The sequence below is a fragment of the Salmo salar genome, chromosome 20 (genome assembly GCF_965601325.2).
Source record: "Salmo salar chromosome 20, fSalSal1, whole genome shotgun sequence".
Classification (NCBI taxonomy): domain Eukaryota; kingdom Metazoa; phylum Chordata; class Actinopteri; order Salmoniformes; family Salmonidae; genus Salmo; species Salmo salar.
Window position 1 is genome coordinate 82,445,309 of NC_138310.1, and position 19,675 is coordinate 82,464,983.

At 45.7% G+C, this 19,675-nt stretch overlaps 2 protein-coding genes across 6 annotated transcripts in view; one reads left to right on the forward strand and one right to left on the reverse strand.

Annotated features, from left to right (window-relative positions):
* Nucleotides 1-1,021: 1,021 nt before the first annotated feature.
* LOC106581399 (P2Y purinoceptor 2) lies at nucleotides 1,022-16,631 on the forward strand. 2 transcript variants are annotated; one of them, XM_014163441.3, is made up of 3 exons: nucleotides 1,022-1,176; nucleotides 9,947-10,816; nucleotides 12,764-16,631. In XM_014163441.3, exons 2-3 carry the CDS (start codon nucleotides 9,965-9,967, stop codon nucleotides 12,956-12,958), a joined length of 1,047 nt encoding a protein of 348 aa, XP_014018916.1. In that variant the 5' UTR covers nucleotides 1,022-1,176; nucleotides 9,947-9,964; the 3' UTR covers nucleotides 12,959-16,631. The 2 variants fall into 2 exon arrangements, with proteins under 2 accessions (XP_014018916.1, XP_014018915.1); XM_014163440.3 differs by lacking the exon at nucleotides 1,022-1,176 and adding an exon at nucleotides 3,832-4,029.
* LOC106581397 (tumor necrosis factor receptor superfamily member 19L) overlaps nucleotides 16,537-19,675 on the reverse strand; it is a 64,222-nt gene continuing 61,083 nt past the window's right edge. For 3 of the 4 annotated variants that reach the window (XR_014381931.1, XR_014381932.1, XM_045704022.2), the window contains one exon: nucleotides 16,537-19,675. This exon is cut by the window's right edge. The gene's annotated coding sequence lies outside the window, so the exon portion shown is untranslated. The other variant, XR_014381933.1, reaches the window with a different exon arrangement.

The window sequence follows — 19,675 nt, forward strand, 5'->3', positions numbered from 1 at the left end:
TCACTGGGGACAAGCTTCCTGACATCCAGGACCTATATACTAGGCGGTGTCAGAGGAAGATCCTAAAAATTGTCAAAGACTCCAGCAACCCTAGTCATAGACTGTTCTCTCTGCTACCGCACCGCAATTGGTACCCGAGCGCCAAGTCTAGGTCCAAGAAGCTTCTAAACAGCTTCTACCCTTAAGCCATAAGACTCCTGAACATCTAATCAAATGGCTACCCAGACTATTTGCACCCCCCCCCCACTCTTTTACATCGCTGATACTCTTTGTTATTATCTATGCATAGTCATTTTAATAACTCTACCTACATGTACATATTACCTCAATTACCTCAACTAACCGGTGCCCCCTCAAATTGACTCTGTACTGGTACCCCCTGTATATAGTCTCGCTATTGTTATTTTACTGCTGCTCTTTAATTATTTGTTACTTTTATTTCTTATTCTTATTCATATTTTTAAACTGCATTGTTGGTTAGGGGCTTGTAAGTAAGCATTTCACTGTAAGGTCTACACCTGTTGTATTCGTAGCATGTGACTAATACAATTTGATTTGACTCGTGAATTTCATTGAATATAGCTATGATCCCCTTATACATTTCATAATGTAATGACATGAAAAACATTGTCAGGTTACTATCAATGACTTCTCAACAGCTATATAAAGTTGTCCAGTGTAGGATATCCTCACTGGTACCCTAGTGTATTGAAAGACCCGTCCGCATGTGCGTTTGTAAAGGTGTTCAGATGTCTCATGTGCTCCTTACTGCAAAACCAATTGCCTTCTGGGACAAATAAAGTTGAAAGTTGAACTTGAACAGGTGAGAGGCTCTCACTCACACCTCTAGCCGTGACAGCTGGTTAACCATCCAGGTGGACCAGTGTGTTGACAGAGCTAGCCCCAGAGCAGAGAGCAGGCCTGGGGTTATGGTTAACTTCAAGGCAATCATTAATACACTGTGTTTTTGGAGCAGGTAAGACATTAATCCCACTTTCTCACCTCTCTCACCACCCACACAAACCTCTATTCCACAGAGAGGGGGGGGGGGAAATGGCTGCCATCTGTACAACTGTACCTCTTTAAGATCTCCTTAATCATCTGTTCATTCAGGTTTTATGTGTGGTTTGGTTATATGATTTACCCAGGAGGGTCTGCGTTTCGCCGGTCAGTCAGGTGAGTCCAGCGTTGATGTTGTATCACAATTATAGAATATTCTATTTGTTTATACAAAATGCATAATATGCCTATAAAAAGCACTTATGATAGCTTGGTTCTCGTAACTAATCGTTTTTTTTTGTTACAGGTTACAGTAATGTTTGTGTGTATTGGGGGGTTGTAGTGTAGGTTACAGTAATGTTTGTGTGTATTGGGGGGTTGTAGTGTAGGTTACAGTAATGTTTGTGTGTATTGGGGGGTTGTAGTGTAGGTTACAGTAATGTTTGTGTGTATTGGGGGGTTGTAGTGTAGGTTACAGTAATGTTTGTGTGTATTGGGGGGGTTGTAGTGTAGGTTACAGTAATGTTTGTGTGTATTGGGGGGTTGTAGTCTAGGTTACAGTAATGTTTGTGTGTATTGGGGGGTTGTAGTGTAGGTTACAGTAATGTTTGTGTGTATTGGGGGGTTGTAGTGTAGGTTACAGTAATGTTTGTGTGTATTGGGGGGGTTGTAGTGTAGGTTACAGTAATGTTTGTGTGTATTGGGGGGTTGTAGTGTAGGTTACAGTAATGTTTGTGTGTATTGGGGGGTTGTAGTGTAGGTTACAGTAATGTTTGTGTGTATTGGGGGGTTGTAGTGTAGGTTACAGTAATGTTTGTGTGTATTGGGGGGTTATAGTGTAGGTTACAGTAATGTTTGTGTGTATTGGGGGGTTGTGATGGATTGGGGAAGGGGGAAGGGGGGGTGAAAAAGGTTGAACGGTGCAACATTTGGGTCATTGTACATTTGTCAGTTTACTTCCACATAAAAGCCTGAAGAGATTTGTGATCTGTCCTGTCCCTGTTCCTGCCCCTGTTCCTGTCCCTGTTCCTGTCCCTGTCCCTACCCCTTCCCCTGCCCCTGTCCCTGCCCCTGTTCCTGTCCCTTCCCCTGTCCCTGCCCCTGTCCCTGTCCCTGTCCCTACCCCTGTCCATACCCCTCCCCCGCCCTGTCCCTGCCCCTGTTCCTGTCCCTGCCCCTGTCCCTGTCCCTACCCCTGTCCCTACCCCTTCCCCTGCCCCTGCCCCGCCTGTCCCTGTCCCTGTCCCTACCCCTGTCCATACCCCTTCCCCTGTTCCTGTCCCTGTCTCTGCCCCTGTTCCTGTCCCTGTCCCTTCCCCTGTCCATACCCCTTCCCCTGTTCCTGTCCCTGTTCCTGTCCCTGCCCCTGTTCCTGTCCCTGCCCCTGTCCCTGTCCCTACCCCTGTCCCTACCCCTTCCCCTGCCCCTGTCCCTGCCCCTGTCCTTGTTCCTGTCCCTGTCCCTGTGTCAGATGTGGAGAATAGTTGTGATATGGAGCAGTGTTTTCCAAATGGTGGGTTGGGACTCCCTCCTGGTTTGAGTTGATTCCTTGTGGGTCGCAGTCTACTGTAGGTTGTGATTGATTTCTGATGGGTCTGGCTTGAAACTCGGTCCTGGTTATAAACTTTGGTTTTATTTACTTGATGTGTCACAATAACTAAAAAAAAGCTTCAGGTAGGTTATCGCTGACATAGTGAGAAGGCATCCCTCCCCTCACACACACACACACACACACACACACACACCGTCATTCAAGATCCACTGCTACAGATTTTACCCCAGTGAAATTCCACTCATTCCTTTATTATTCATATTTCTCTGTCTGTTGAGCTGTCTGTCGAACTGTCTGTCTGTTGAACTGTCTGAACTGTCTGTCTGTTGAACTGTCTGAACTGTCTGTCTGTTGAACTGTCTGAGCTGTCTGTCTGTTGAGCTGTCTGTCTGTTGAGCTGTCTGTCTGTTGAGCTGTCTGAGCTGTCTGTCTGTTGAGCTGTCTGTGGAGCTGTCTGTCTGTGGAGCTGTCTGTCTGTGGAGCTGTCTGTCTGTCTGTGGAGCTGTCTGTCTGTCTGTGGAGCTGCTGCTGTCTGTCTGTGGAGCTGCTGCTGTCTGTCTGTGGAGCTGTCTGCCTGTGGAGCTGTCTGCCTGTGGAGCTGTCTGCCTGTGGAGCTGTCTGCCTGTGGAGCTGTCTGCCTGTTGAGCTGTGGACAGACAGACAGACAGACAGACAGACAGACAGACAGACAGACAGACAGACAGACATTTGAGATCTGTGAGAGAGGTTTATTTTGAATTGACTTTAGACAAAAACAACTTGTATGAGTTATAGATGTACAGGTACCGTACACATCTAGCAGATTCAGGGTGTGGGTAGTTAATATAATATTGTGAATATTAGGGATTACTAACAAATGATAGTTAACAAAGCGTAGCATATAAAACAATATAATTACCATAATTGATACGTTCACATGGATCATTAACCAAACAAAGTGCATAATGAGTTATTGAATCCGAAGGGGCAACTTGTACTTTCCAGAAGACCGAGCGGGCCATAGCTAAAGACCGAGCGGGCCATAGCTAAAGACCGAGCGGGCCATAGCTAAAGACCGAGCGGGCCATAGCTAAAGACGAGCGGGCCATAGCTAAAGACCGAGTGGGCCATAGCTAAACTGTTGCATACAGTAGGTACATCTTGATCACGAGTTCCTCCCTGTCTGTGTGTGTACAGGCTGCAGCTTGCCAAACATGTTCACGCCTACTCAAGTTCAGCACCAAGCCAAATAACTTGACTGTCACACACGCTCACACACGAGCATGGAGACATATTGTGTAAAGCATTCTGTGCTGAGAGGAAGAAGCATTCAGAGAATTACAGTAAATAGGCCTAACCAGCAGATAGTGACAGGGCAGGTACAAGCTCTGCTAGCTGGAGTAGGGCATCAGTAATCCATTTTTAGAGTCTAGTACAGAAGTTGGACATAGTTGCGGAACATAACCGGAGTGTGTTCCTTCAAGACATCGTTTCTCACTGTGAGTAACTAGTACTGGTATAATGTGTAGGACAGGAGAAGCTCTGACGTGTTCCTTCTGCTGTAGAAGCCTTTAAAAAATGCATTCCTCTCTCTTCTGTAGAGAGTGAGAGAGAGAGAGAGAGAGAGAGAGAGAGAGAGAGAGAGAGAGAGGGTGAAAGCTAACTTTAAAAAAAAATACATTTTATGCAGGTTTTCATTGAGATAACATCTCTTTTCCAAGACAGACCTGGTCCAACAGCAGACTCCAACTTGCTTATCTGTTAAAACTTATGGTGTAATGTACACTCTTAGAAGAAAGGGTGCTATCTATAACACACCTGTATTAACAGGCCTTTACTAGTCCTGTGTTAACAGACCTATATAGACATCTGTAACACTGGGCCTTTACTAGTCCTGTGTTAACAGACCTTTACTAGTCCTGTGTTAACAGACCTATATAGACGTCTGTAACACTGGGCCTTTACTAGTCCTGTGTTAACAGACCTTTACCAGTCCTGTGTTAACAGACCTATATAGAAGTCTGTAACACTGGGCCTTTACCAGTCCTGTATTCACGGACCTTTACCAGTCCTGTATTCACGGACCTTTACCAGTCCTGTATTCACGGACCTTTACCAGTCCTGTATTCACGGACCTTTACCAGTCCTGTATTCACGGACCTTTACCAGTCCTGTATTCACGGACCTTTACCAGTCCTGTATTCACGGACCTTTACCAGTCCTGTATTCACGGACCTTTACCAGTCCTGTATTCACGGACCTTTACCAGTCCTGTATTAACGGACCTTTACCAGTCCTGTATTAACGGACCTTTACCAGTCCTGTATTAACGGACCTTTACTAGTCCTGTATTAACAGACCTTTACTAGTCCTGTATTACTAGTCCTGTATTAACACCCCCGATCTATGTGTGTGTGTGTCTGTGTTATATAACTGTTACGCACGCCTCTTGGAGGGAACGCAACACCCTGCTACGATGAACTTTCTGTGTAGGTAAAGAGCTATGCGACTGTAGGTGGCGGTGTAGAGCTGTGCGACTGTAGGTGGCGGTGTAGAGCTGTGCGACTGTAGGTGGCGGTGTAGAGCTGTGCGACTGTAGGTGGCGGTGTAGAGCTGTGCGACTGTAGGTGGCGGTATAGAGCTGTGCGACTGTAGGTGGCGGTATAGAGCTGTGCGACTGTAGGTGGCGGTATAGAGCTGTGCGACTGTAGGTGGCGGTGTAGAGCTGTGCGACTGTAGGTGGCGGTATAGAGCTGTGCGACTGTAGGTGGCGGTATAGAGCTGTGCGACTGTAGGTGGCGGTATAGAGCTGTGCGACTGTAGGTGGCGGTATAGAGCTGTGCGACTGTAGGTGGCGGTATAGAGCTGTGCGACTGTAGGTGGCGGTATAGAGCTGTGCGACTGTAGGTGGCGGTATAGAGCTGTGCGACTGTAGGTGGCGGTATAGAGCTGTGCGACTGTAGGTGGCGGTATAGAGCTGTGCGACTGTAGGTGGCGGTATAGAGCTGTGCGACTGTAGGTGGCGGTATAGAGCTGTGCGACTGTAGGTGGCGGTATAGAGCTGTGCGACTGTAGGTGGCGGTATAGAGCTGTGCGACTGTAGGTGGCGGTATAGAGCTGTGCGACTGTAGGTGGCGGTATAGAGCTGTGCGACTGTAGGTGGCGGTATAGAGCTGTGCGACTGTAGGTGGCGGTATAGAGCTGTGCGACTGTAGGTGGCGGTATAGAGCTGTGCGACTGTAGGTGGCGGTATAGAGCTGTGCGACTGTAGGTGGCGGTATAGAGCTGTGCGACTGTAGGTGGCGGTATAGAGCTGTGCGACTGTAGGTGGCGGTATAGAGCTGTGCGACTGTAGGTGGCGGTATAGAGCTGTGCGACTGTAGGTGGCGGTATAGAGCTGTGCGACTGTAGGTGGCGGTATAGAGCTGTGCGACTGTAGGTGGCGGTATAGAGCTGTGCGACTGTAGGTGGCGGTATAGAGCTGTGCGACTGTAGGTGGCGGTATAGAGCTGTGCGACTGTAGGTGGCGGTATAGAGCTGTGCGACTGTAGGTGGCGGTATAGAGCTGTGCGACTGTAGGTGGCGGTATAGAGCTGTGCGACTGTAGGTGGCGGTATAGAGCTGTGCGACTGTAGGTGGCGGTATAGAGCTGTGCGACTGTAGGTGGCGGTATAGAGCTGTGCGACTGTAGGTGGCGGTATAGAGCTGTGCGACTGTAGGTGGCGGTATAGAGCTGTGCGACTGTAGGTGGCGGTATAGAGCTGTGCGACTGTAGGTGGCGGTATAGAGCTGTGCGACTGTAGGTGGCGGTATAGAGCTGTGCGACTGTAGGTGGCGGTATAGAGCTGTGCGACTGTAGGTGGAGGTATAGAGCTGTGCGACTGTAGGTGGAGGTATAGAGCTGTGCGACTGTAGGTGGAGGTATAGAGCTGTGCGACTGTAGGTGGAGGTATAGAGCTGTGCGACTGTAGGTGGAGGTATAGAGCTGTGCGACTGTAGGTGGAGGTATAGAGCTGTGCGACTGTAGGTGGAGGTATAGAGCTGTGCGACTGTAGGTGGAGGTATAGAGCTGTGCGACTGTAGGTGGAGGTATAGAGCTGTGCGACTGTAGGTGGAGGTATAGAGCTGTGCGACGTGGTGGAGGTATAGAGCTGTGCGACTGTAGGTGGAGGTATAGAGCTGTGCGACTGTAGGTGGAGGTATAGAGCTGTGTGACTGTAGGTGGAGGTATAGAGCTGTGTGACTGTAGGTGGAGGTATAGAGCTTGTGACTGTAGGTGGAGGTATAGAGCTATGTGACTGTAGGTGGAGGTATAGAGCTATGTGACTGTAGGTGGAGGTATAGAGCTATGTGACTGTAGGTGGAGGTATAGAGCTATGTGACTGTAGGTGGAGGTATAGAGCTATGTGACTGTAGGTGGAGGTATAGAGCTATGTGACTGTAGGTGGAGGTATAGAGCTATGTGACTGTAGGTGGAGGTATAGAGCTATGTGACTGTAGGTGGAGGTATAGAGCTATGTGACTGTAGGTGGAGGTATAGAGCTATGTGACTGTAGGTGGAGGTATAGAGCTATGTGACTGTAGGAGGAGGTATAGAGCTATGTGACTGTAGGAGGAGGTATAGAGCTATGTGACTGTAGGTGGAGGTATAGAGCTATGTGACTGTAGGTGGAGGTATAGAGCTATGTGACTGTAGGTGGAGGTATAGAGCTATGTGACTGTAGGTGGAGGTATAGAGCTATGTGACTGTAGGTGGAGGTATAGAGCTATGTGACTGTAGGTGGAGGTATAGAGCTATGTGACTGTAGGAGGAGGTATAGAGCTATGTGACTGTAGGTGGAGGTATAGAGCTATGTGACTGTAGGTGGAGGTATAGAGCTATGTGACTGTAGGTGGAGGTATAGAGCTATGTGACTGTAGGAGGAGGTATAGAGCTATGTGACTGTAGGTGGAGGTATAGAGCTATGTGACTGTAGGAGGAGGTATAGAGCTATGTGACTGTAGGTGGAGGTATAGAGCTATGTGACTGTAGGTGGAGGTATAGAGCTATGTGACTGTAGGAGGAGGTATAGAGCTATGTGACTGTAGGTGGAGGTATAGAGCTATGTGACTGTAGGTGGAGGTATAGAGCTATGTGACTGTAGGAGGAGGTATAGAGCTATGTGACTGTAGGAGGAGGTATAGAGCTATGTGACTGTAGGTGGAGGTATAGAGCTATGTGACTGTAGGAGGAGGTATAGAGCTATGTGACTGTAGGTGGAGGTATAGAGCTATGTGACTGTAGGTGGAGGTATAGAGCTATGTGACTGTAGGTGGAGGTATAGAGCTATGTGACTGTAGGTGGAGGTATAGAGCTATGTGACTGTAGGTGGAGGTATAGAGCTATGTGACTGTAGGAGGAGGTATAGAGCTATGTGACTGTAGGAGGAGCTATAGAGCTATGTGACTGTAGGTGGAGGTATAGAGCTATGTGACTGTAGGTGGAGGTATAGAGCTATGTGACTGTAGGAGGAGGTAAGGATGACAGAGAGAGAATAATACCTTTTACAGGGAATTTATTCTTCCTTCACACGGTAATGTGGGGAAAAGGGGCTGGACGGAACCAAAGCAAAGAAAGTTAAAGTTAAAGAGTCGGCTCTCCTACCTTACCTACCCACTACTTACTTATTCTTAACGCCACCTGGCGCGCTAACCAAAATACAGAGGGTGGTCCGCCCAGGTCTTACCTAGTGTGCATAGACAGAGTACATACTACGGGTTACATATGCCTGCAGGCCTCTTGCCTAAACACTCCCAAGGTGCCTTCCCCTTCCTCCCTGGGAACAAAAACAGAATAATTACTAACGTAAAGTGAACCATTTCAATAATCAAAAACACTGAGTCCTATTGGCACACACATACCTCAGAAGTAGCGGCTACAAAATACTTTCCACAAAACTGTCTCTGAGCGACAACCAACTCAGGACATCCTAGAAGCTCTCTCTCCTAACAAAGGAACTCTGGCTTTTCAAGCTGCTGCAGGAGTCGGTAATTACAGACAGCTGTATCCCCTAACGAGCGGGCGGGATCAAAGCTCCAATCTGCAATGGGGCCGACCAATCAGCTGCTTGGGGGAATCCAGGAAGCCATTTCCTGAAATACACACATACATATACACAAACCCACAACACAGAAACTGTGGAACATAACACAACAGTCATGCTGATGTGTTTCTGTGCCATGTATTGTGTATTTCTCTGTGTTATCATTAGGGTTGCAAAACTACCATATTTACCAGAATCTTCAGTAATTGTGGTAATTAACAGAAAATCTATAGTAATCTATCGTAACTTTGGTATTTTATACTTGAATAACTTAAGAAAATGTATTAATATATAGTATTAATGTATTATATCTGTGTCCATATTGTCCATGAGTTTCTAGTAGACAGACCATATGGTTCAAGAGAAAACAGCCTAATTCATGACAAAAGCATCTAATCAACAATGGCATTATTTTTTATTAACTCTGCAGCTCTATCAACTATTGACTTTATTCACAACTACCACCAGTTTGACGCCAAAACTTTGACAACAAATACATACTTACAGTCAAATAAATCAGTTTGTCCAAAATAAATATAAAGGATATTTCATGCTGAAACCCTAATGTTAAACAGCAGTGGTATTCACTAAGTTGATGGTTTATATTTAGGATGTTTTACAGTTTTGTCATTCTCTTTCTTATTTTAAAATCATCTTATTTATTTATTTCATATATTTTACATGTGATAAAAATCCTTGAAAGATATCAAAATTCTGGGAGTTTACTGGTAAACTTTGAAAGTTTCCAGTAATATACCTTCCTTTTGCAACCTTAGTTATCATATCCTGTCACCATGCTCGGAACCTGTGAAAATAGGACAATAACTTCCCAATGAATCATTAACTTAAATGTTCAAAGTGCTCTCTGGGGGATCCAAACCTGTTGGAACAGCCATAACATCTATCACTATCTAAGGACAAAACAGCCATCTTCCTCCACTCCATCCCTCTCTTAATTTGGACTCGTAAGGGGATTTAGGAAAGATCCAAATGAAGGAATTATGGGTATTATGTCAAAATGAGCTTCCACTTCGTTCATGCATGCGTAGTTGTTGTGAATTTGTTAGATTACTTGTTAGATATTACTGCATTGTCGGGAACTAGAAGCACAAGCATTTCGCTACACTCACATTAACATCTGCTTAGCATGTGTATGTGACCAATACAATTTGATTTGAAGTAAACAGATACATTGATACTCCTTTAGCTTTACTGTGGAGTGTTATACAAGTGGCTAGTACAGTTGATATTTACTATCACACTTTGGCTTCTCTCTCTCATTCTGTATGTGGGTGTGTGGGTGCATATTAGTAAACATCTGTATCCTCCTCAGATCTGTTTATGAACAAAAATGGCTACCTTCGCAAACCACTCAACAAATGAGAGCAGCGGGCACAGCTGGCGCTGTCAATTCAAGGAGGACTTCAAGTACATCCTGCTTCCTGTCAGCTACACCCTGGTCTTCGTGATTGGCCTAGCACTGAACTTCACGGCCATGTACGTGATCCTGTTCCGTACGAAACGCTGGAAGCCCTCGACGGTGTACATGTTCAACCTGACAGTATGCGACACCCTCTACATCCTCACCCTACCCTTCCTAATCTACTACTACGCCGACGAGAATGACTGGCCCTTCAGCGAGCCGTTCTGCAAACTCATCCGCTTCCTGTTCTACGCTAACCTCTACGGTTCCATCCTGTTCCTGTGCTGCATCAGCCTGCACCGCTTCCTGGGTGTGTGCTACCCGATGAGGTCACTGAGCTGGGTCAGCTCCCGGAGAGCCCGGCTGGTGTCTGTGGCGGTGTGGGCGTGTGTGTTGATGTGCCAGGCTCCCGTGCTCTACTTCTCACGCACCAGGGACGAGGGGACAGAGAGGGTGTGTTTCGACACGTCCAGTCCAGAGTTATTTCATGACTTCCTGGTGTACAGCTCGGTGGTGTCTATGCTGATGTTTGCCTTCCCTTTCATGGTGGTGATGGTGTGCTATGGACTGATGGTGAGGAAGCTTCTGGAGCCCACCTGGGGGGCGGGAGGGAGCCAGTCGAGGGGAGTCGGGGGACTCGCTGCTCATCGCTCCAAACAGAAGTCTGTGAAGATGATAATCATTGTGTTAGCAGCGTTCATGCTGTGTTTCCTACCTTTCCACCTGACCAGAAGTCTGTACTACTCCCTCAGATACCTGGAGCAGATAGACCCCTCCCAGGTACAGTACCACAACCACTGGAATACTACGCGTTTAAAGGCTCTGCCTGGCTCTCCCTTTCACCCAATGTGCAGGAGTCTGGCTCCAGATAGCTCTCCCTTTCACCCAAGGTGCAGGAGTCTGGCTCCAGGTAGCTCTCCCTTTCACCCAAGGTGCAGGAGTCTGGCTCCAGATAGCTCTCCCTTTCACCCAAGGTGTAGGAATCTGGCTCCAGATAGCTCTCCCTTTCACCCAAGGTGCAGGAATCTGGCTCCAGATAGCTCTCCCTTTCACCCAAGGTGTAGGAGCCTGGCTCCCTATAGCTCTCCCTTTCACCCAAGGTGCAGGAATCTGGCTCCAGATAGCTCTCCCTTTCACCCAAGGTGTAGGAGCCTGGCTCCCTATAGCTCTCCCTTTCACCCAAGGTGCAGGAGTCTGGCTCCAGGTAGCTCTCCCTTTCACCCAAAGTGCAGGAGTCTGGCTCCAGATAGCTCTCCCTTTCACCCAAGGTGCAGGAGTCTGGCTCCAGGTAGCTCTCCCTTTCACCCAAGGTGCAGGAGTCTGGCTCCAGATAGCTCTCCCTTTCACCCAAGGTGCAGGAGTCTGGCTCCAGATAGCTCTCCCTTTCACCCAAGGTGCAGGAGTCTGGCTCCAGGTAGCTCTCCCTTTCACCCAAGGTGCAGGAGCCTGGCTCCCTATAGCTCTCCCTTTCACCCAAGGTGTAGGAGCCTGGCTCCCTATAGCTCTCCCTTTCACCCAAGGTGCAGGAATCTGGCTCCCTATAGCTCTCCCTTTCACCCAAGGTGCAGGAATCTGGCTCCAGATAGCTCTCCCTTTCACCCAAGGTGTAGGAGCCTGGCTCCCTATAGCTCTCCCTTTCACCCAAGGGGCAGGAGTCTGGCTCCAGATAGCTCTCCCTTTCACCCAAGGTGTAGGAGTCTGGCTCCAGATAGCTCTCCCTTTCACCCAAGGTGCAGGAATCTGGCTCCAGATAGCTCAGGCTCAATTTAACCACTGCTATTATGATTGCTGTTGTTGATATTGTCATTATCCTTGTATAGGCTGGGATTCAAGGTAATTGACATTTAAATGTAATTTCCACTACGGATACGACATCTGCAGCATTTAACTTAAATATGATCTCTGCGAGTGCGGTAACATTGCCTTTAAAGAGCCACTGAACATGCCGATTGGCACTTGAAGGAAAGATAATTCAAGAAATCTGTCATCGATACCACATAGGTCGTTTTCAAAGGGATACCACATAGGTCGTTTTCAAAGGGATACCACATAGGTCGTTTTCAAAGGGATACCACATAGGTCGCTTTCAAAGGGATGCCACATAGGTCGTTTTCAAAGGGATGCCACATATGTCGTTTTCAAATGGATACCACATAGGTCATTTTCAAAGGGATACCACATAGGTCGTTTTCAAAGGGATACCACATAGGTCGTTTTCAAAGGGATGCCACATATGTCGTTTTCAAAGGGATACCACATAGGTCATTTTCAAAGGGATACCACATAGGTCGTTTTCAAAGGGATACCACATAGGTCGTTTTCAAAGGGATACCACATAGGTCGTTTTCAAAGGGATACCACATAGGTCGTTTTCAAAGGGATACCACATAGGTCGTTTTCAAAGGGATACCACATAGGTCGTTTTCAAATGGATACCACATAGGTCGTTTTCAAATGGATACCACATAGGTCGTTTTCAAATGGATACCACATAGGTCATTTTCAAAGGGATACCACATAGGTCGTTTTCAAAGGGATACCACATAGGTCGTTTTCAAAGGGATACCACATAGGTCGTTTTCAAAGGGATACCACATAGGTCGTTTTCAAAGGGATTTGCTGCTTTTTAAAGGCAGTTGCTCTTTAAAAGGGACATTATCAACAGAATTATACAGATTGAATCCCGGCCTTAATGTTTAAATCATTAGAGTTTGTATTCATCCCCAGGTGAGCTGTGAGCTGCTGAAGGTGTCCAGCATGGCCTATAAGGTGACACGCCCCCTGGCCAGCGCCAATAGCTGTGTGGATCCCATCCTCTACTTCATGGCTGGACAGGGTTTCCGTAGGAACTTCACTAACAGAAGCAGGGCATCACCAATGAAATCAGGAAGCGTGACGGCAGCACTCTCGACGCAGCTCTGACCGACAGGAAGATCAATCTATGTACTGAATAGCTATGGAACACAGTGTGTATTCCATTGGAATGGAGAGAACACCGTTGGACAAAGACACTGGATGGATGACGGGCTCCTTTGAACTGAATATAATTTCCCGATATGGTTCGGATGACCCATAGAGATCCTACTATTCCTAATTCTATGGGATGACCCATAGAGATCCTACTATTCCTAATTCTATGGGATGACCCATAGAGATCCTACTATTCCTAATTCTATGGGATGACCCATAGAGATCCTACTATTCCTAATTCTATGGGATGACCCATAGAGATCCTACTATTCCTAATTCTATGGGATGACCCATAGAGATCCTACTATTCCTAATTCTATGGGATGACCCATAGAGATCCTACTATTCCTAATTCTATGGGATGACCCATAGAGATCCTACTATTCCTAATTCTATGGGATGACCCATAGAGATCCTACTATTCCTAATTCTATGGGATGACCCATAGAGATCCTACTATTCCTAATTCTATGGGATGACCCATAGAGATCCTACTATTCCTAATTCTATGGGATGACCCATAGAGATCCTACTATTCCTAATTCTATGGGATGACCCATAGAGATCCTACTATTCCTAATTCTATGGGATGACGACTGTTTGAAAGAGAATGAACGGTGTCAAACAAAGTGGCCATATTTTATTGAATGTTTTATCCCTAACTGGTAAATAATGGGAGATTGCACATACAGTACAAATACCAAACTTCTTACTTGAAAGTGAGAGGGGTATACAGTAAGTCATTGATTGAAATCTGGCTTAGCTAAGGAAGCTAACGGCAGAGAAAAGTACACTGGTTGATGCTGACAGTGTAGAGAGAATATATGCTGTAATAACATGATAGTGATGTTAGTGATATTCTAATCACTATTGGAATCACAATAAACAGTTATTATATCTTTAGGAGCCACTGATCGTAGTGTATCTAACAAACGTATCTTCAGAAATGCATACACCACACACAGACTGTAAGTCAGTCTGAAGAGGACCTCCTCTTGAGGGCTGTCAGAGAAAGAGGTTCAGGCCCAGGCATGACTTGGACAGGTTCTAGGGCGCGTCTGGAAAATCATTAATTAACATCCCAAAGACTCACAGATGGTGCTGGATATAATCCAGACAGATACTTTTATAGAAGCAACACAGGCTCACTGCTGGCACGACAACAAATTACAGAGAAAGAACTAATGCTTAAACAAAGCTACCGGTAATTTACCAAAGTTACCAGAATCTTCATGAATTTTGGTAATTGACAAAAAATCTATAGCAATCTATCATAACTTTGGTAATTTATACTTGAATAACTTACATTTTTTTTATTCATATATAGTATTCTTTTTTATATACAGTACCAGTCAAACGTTTGGACACACCTACTCATTCAAGGGTTTTTCTTTATTTGTACTGTTTTCTACATTGTATAATAATAGTGAAGACATTAACACTATGAAATAACACATATGGAATCATGTAGTAACCAAAAAAGTGTTTAACAAATTTAAAAAATCAAACAAATCATGGCTGCTTTTCCTTCACTCTGCAGTCCAACTCATCCCAAACCATTACAAATGGGTTAAGGTCAGGTGATTGTGGAGGCCAGGTCATCTGACGCAGCACTCCATCACCCTCCTTCTTGGTCAAATAGCCCTTACACAGCCTGGAGGTGTGTTGGATCATTGTCCTGTTGAAAAACAAATGATAGACCCACTAAGCGCAAACCAGATGGGATGGCATATCGCTGCAGAATGCTGTGGTACCCATGCTGGTTAAGTGTGCCTTGAATTCTAAATAAATCACAGTGTCACCAGCAAAGGACCCCCACACCATCACACCTCCTCCTCCATGCTTCATGGTGAGAACCACACATGCGGAGATCATCCATTCACCTACTCTGCGTCTCACAAAGACACGGCGGTTGGAACCAAAAATCTCAAATTTGGACTCATCAGACCAAAGGACAGATTTCCACCGGTCTAATGTCCATTGCTCGTGTTTCCTGGCCCAAGCAAGTCTCTTCTTCTTATTGGTGTCCTTTAGTAGTGGTTTCTTTGCAGCAATTCGACAATGAAGGCCTGATTGATGCAGTCTCCTCTGAACAGTTGATGTTGAGATGTGTCTGTTACTTGAACTCTCTGAAGCATTTATTTGGGCTGCAATCTGAGGCTGGTAACTCTAATGCACTTATCCTCTGCAGCAGAGGTAACTCTGGGTCTTCCTTTCCTGTGGCGGTCCTCATGAGAGCCAGTTTCATCATTGATGTTTTTTTTGTCTGCAATTGAAGAAACTTTCAAAAGTTCTTGATATTTTCCAGATTGACTGACCTTCATGTCTTAAAGTAATGATGGACTGTTGTTTCTCTTTGCTTATTTGAGCTGGTCTTGCCATAATATGGACTTGGTCTTTTACCAAATAGGGCTATCTTCTGTATTCCACCCCTACCTTGTCACAACACAACGGATTGGCTCAAACGCATTAAGAAGGAAAGAAATTCCACAAATGTACTTTTAACAAGGCACACCTCTTAATTGAAATGCATTCAAGGTGACTACCTCATGAAGCTGGTTGAGAGAACGCCAAGAGTGTGCAAAGCTGTCATCAAGGCAAAGGGTGGCTACTTTGAAGAATCTAAAATCTAAAATAGATTTTGATTTGTTTAACACTTTTTTTGGTTACTACATGATTCCATATGTGGTATTTCATAGTTTTGATGTCTTCACTATTATTCTACAATGTAGAAAATAGTAAAAATAAAGAAAAACCCTTGAATGAGTAGGTGTGTCCAAACTTTTGATAACACGTGGTCTGTGGTTTGAGGCCGGTTGGACGTACTGCCATATTCTCTAAAACGACGTTGGAGAAATTATCATTAAATTCTATTGCAACAGCTCTGGTGGACATTCATGCAGTCAGCCTGCCAACTGCACGCTCCCTCAAAACTTGAGACATCAATGGCATTGTGTTGTGTGACAAAACTGCACATTTTAGAGTGGCCTTTTATTGTCCCCAGTACAAGGTGCATCTGTGTAATGATCATGATGTTTAATCAGCTTCTTGGTATGCCACACCTGTCAGGTGGATGGATTATTTTAGCAAAGGATAAATGCTCATTAACAGGGATGTAAACAAATTTGTGCAGAACATTTGAGAGAAAAAAGCTTTTTGTGTGTATGGAACATTTCTGGGATCTTTTTATTTCAGCTCATGAAACATGGGACCAACACTTTACATGTTGTGTTTATATTTTTGTTCAGTGTATTTATTTGTGCGAAGATTTCCCGTACTGCACTAGAGGGCACCAAAGGCTCACTTAACATCCTGTCAACGCATTTAACATCCTGTCAATTTACTGTGCTGATAGTGGATCAATGTTTGTGGACATCATCCATGTTTGATCAATGTTTGTCGACAGCCTTTATTTTTTGGGCCCTCATATAGACTCACACGTGTGAAGAGTTCATGCATTATAACACCAACCACACGCGTGTTTACAGTGGAGAGTTCATGCATTATAACACCAACCACACACAGACGAGTCAAAATAAACTGATCATTTATTTCAAGAGTAGAAATATCATAGAGAAAAATGCAATATCATAATAAATACAAATCTACAATGTAGAGAAGATGAGTTGATTTCCTTTCTTGTCTGCAACACTACAGTTTATAACATGTTATAATAAATCACATAAAAACATGGAAATGTTCAACCAATAAAAATGAGCAAATCCAGACAATGGTTCTAAACTGCAAAAACAGCAACATACAGAATATAAAAAATAGTTGAACTGGATCATGACATCATCCACCCTTTATCAAATGTAAACTGCAAAACCCAAACGGTGAAGCAGCTACGTCCGCCACTACTCAGAAATCTATTTAAATAACAAACAAACAAAAAAACGGAAGTAAAAACACTTGAAATGCAGCTGAGGGAATGACATTGAGATGGTCAAAGTCAAAATATTCCTATGATAATGTAGTTCCCTTTAGGAGAATACCGTTTTTACTCAGATTACCCAGAGATGATAGTGTCCGTCTGCATGCTCTCCTTGGAAGAGTAGGAAAGTTTGTGTTTATGTGTGTGTGTGTGTGTGTGTGTGTGTGTGTGTGTGTGTGTGTGTGTGTGTGTAGCAATACGTAATAACAATTGACTGATAATGGAATGAATAATGCATCTGTAGCGCTTTATCTGTGGGGGAAAAGAGACTAGTTGATTATCCTACTAACTCAGTCTATGTTTGTTGAAAGGCAGTTGTCACAAGGCAGGAAGTGAGGTCATGGTTTGAGCTAAGTGCCACATGGAGTAGGATGCCACTGATCAAAGGTCAGTGTAGCTGGGAGGGTCAACTGATCCTAGATCTGTGACATGCCAGGAGAGAGGAAGTCACAGGACAAAGCACATCTCCCCCAAAATGCCTGGGACAGGTTTAAGTGTGTCAAAAGAAGCACCACAAACTACTGGCAAACCCACACCCTGTCCCTGACTCTGTCCTGTCCCTGACTCTGTCCTGTCCCTGTCCTGTCCCTGTCCCTGACTCTGTCCTGTCCCTGTCCTGTCCCTGTCCCTGACTCTGTCCCTGACTCTGTCCCTGACTCTGTCCTGTCCCTGACTCTGTCCTGTCCCTGTCCTGTCCCTGTCCTGTCCCTGTCCCTGTCCCCGACTCTGCCCTGTCCCTGACTCTGCCCTGTCCCTGACTCTGCCCTGTCCCTGACTCTGTCCCTGTCCCTGACTCTGTCCCTGACTCTGTCCTGTCCCTGACTCTGTCCTGTCCCCGACTCTGCCCTGTCCCTGACTCTGTCCAGTCCCTGTCCTGTCCCTGTCCCTGACTCTGTCCTGTCCCCGACTCTGTCCTGTCCCCGACTCTGTCCTGTCCCCGACTCTGTCCTGTCCCCGACTCTGTCCCTGACTCTGTCCCGTCCCTGACTCTGTCCCGTCCTTGACTCTGTCCCGTCCCTGACTCTGTCCCTGACCCTGTCCCTGACTCTGTCCCTGACTCTGTCCTGTCCCTGACTCTGTCCTGTCCCTGACTCTGTCCTGTCCCTGACCTGTCCCTGACCCTGTTCTGTCCCTGAACCTCGACTCTGTCCTCGACTCTGTCCCTGACCCTGTCCTTGACCTTGTCCCTCGACTCTGTCCCCGACTCTGTCCCTGACTCTGTCCTCGACTCTGTCCTCGACTCTGTCCTCGACCGTCCTCGCTCGCCTGACCCTAACCCCGACTCTGTCCCTGACTCTGTCCCTGACTCTGTCCCTGTCCGACCCTCCTCTGTACAAATCTAAGAGTTTCAATATCCACAGACCTATGTACATATACACAGTCATTCACACCGCTGTTACCACATGTTCAATTTAATCAGAAACTAAATGAAGTTAAATGCCATCTATAAGAGCTGAAGAGTACAACATGTAGTTCATGCTGTTTGTATATTATTATGTCTCTCTGTCAATGTTGGAGACTACATTCAACATTATCAAGAAGGTCTAAAACTTACGCTAATCAGCGTTTCAAATATAAGAAGTCAAAACAGCTGAAAGTGTTGATTAAAAGTGATTAAAAGTTCTCTACACTACAAATTGGAGTGGTTTCCGATAATAATAATAATACTTGATCTTTTTTGTATGTGTCTATGTGTTTATGAATGCCTACCTCCGTGTGTGTGTTTATGTAGGCCTTCCTCCGTGTGTGTGTTTATGTAGGACTACCACTGTGTGTGTGTGTTTATGTAGGCCTACCACTGTGTGTGTGTGTGTTTATGTAGGACTACCACGGTGTGTGTGTTTATGTAGGCCTTCCTCCTTGTGTGTGTTTATGTAGGCCTTCCTCCGTGTGTGTGTTTATGTAGGACTACCACTGTGTGTGTGTGTGTGTTTATGTAGGCCTACCACTGTGTGTGTGTGTGTGTTTATGTAGGCCTACCACTGTGTGTGTGTGTTTATGTAGGCCTACCACTGTGTGTGTGTTTATGTAGGCCTTCCTCCGTGTGTGTGTGTGTTTATGTAGGCCTACCACTGTGTGTGTGTGTTTATGTAGGCCTACCACTGTGTGTGTGTGTTTATGTAGGCCTACCTCTGTGTGTGTGTTTATGTAGGCCTACCTCTGTGTGTGTGTGTTTATGTAGGCCTACCACTGTGTGTGTGTGTGTTTATGTAGGCCTACCACTGTGTGTGTGTGTGTGTTTATGTAGACCCTTCCTCCGTGTGTGTGTTTATGTAGGCCTACCTCTGTGTGTGTGTTTATGTAGACCCTTCCTCCGTGTGTGTGTTTATGTAGGCCTACCTCTGTGTGTGTGTTTATGTAGACCCTTCCTCCGTGTGTGTGTTTATGTAGGCCTACCACTGTGTGTGTGTGTTTATGTAGGCCTACCACTGTGTGTGTGTTTATGTAGGCCTTCCTCCGTGTGTGTGTGTGTTTATGTAGGCCTACCACTGTGTGTGTGTGTTTATGTAGGCCTACCACTGTGTGTGTGTGTTTATGTAGGCCTACCTCTGTGTGTGTGTTTATGTAGGCCTACCTCTGTGTGTGTGTGTTTATGTAGGCCTACCACTGTGTGTGTGTGTGTTTATGTAGGCCTACCACTGTGTGTGTGTGTGTGTGTTTATGTAGACCCTTCCTCCGTGTGTGTGTTTATGTAGGCCTACCTCTGTGTGTGTGTTTATGTAGACCCTTCCTCC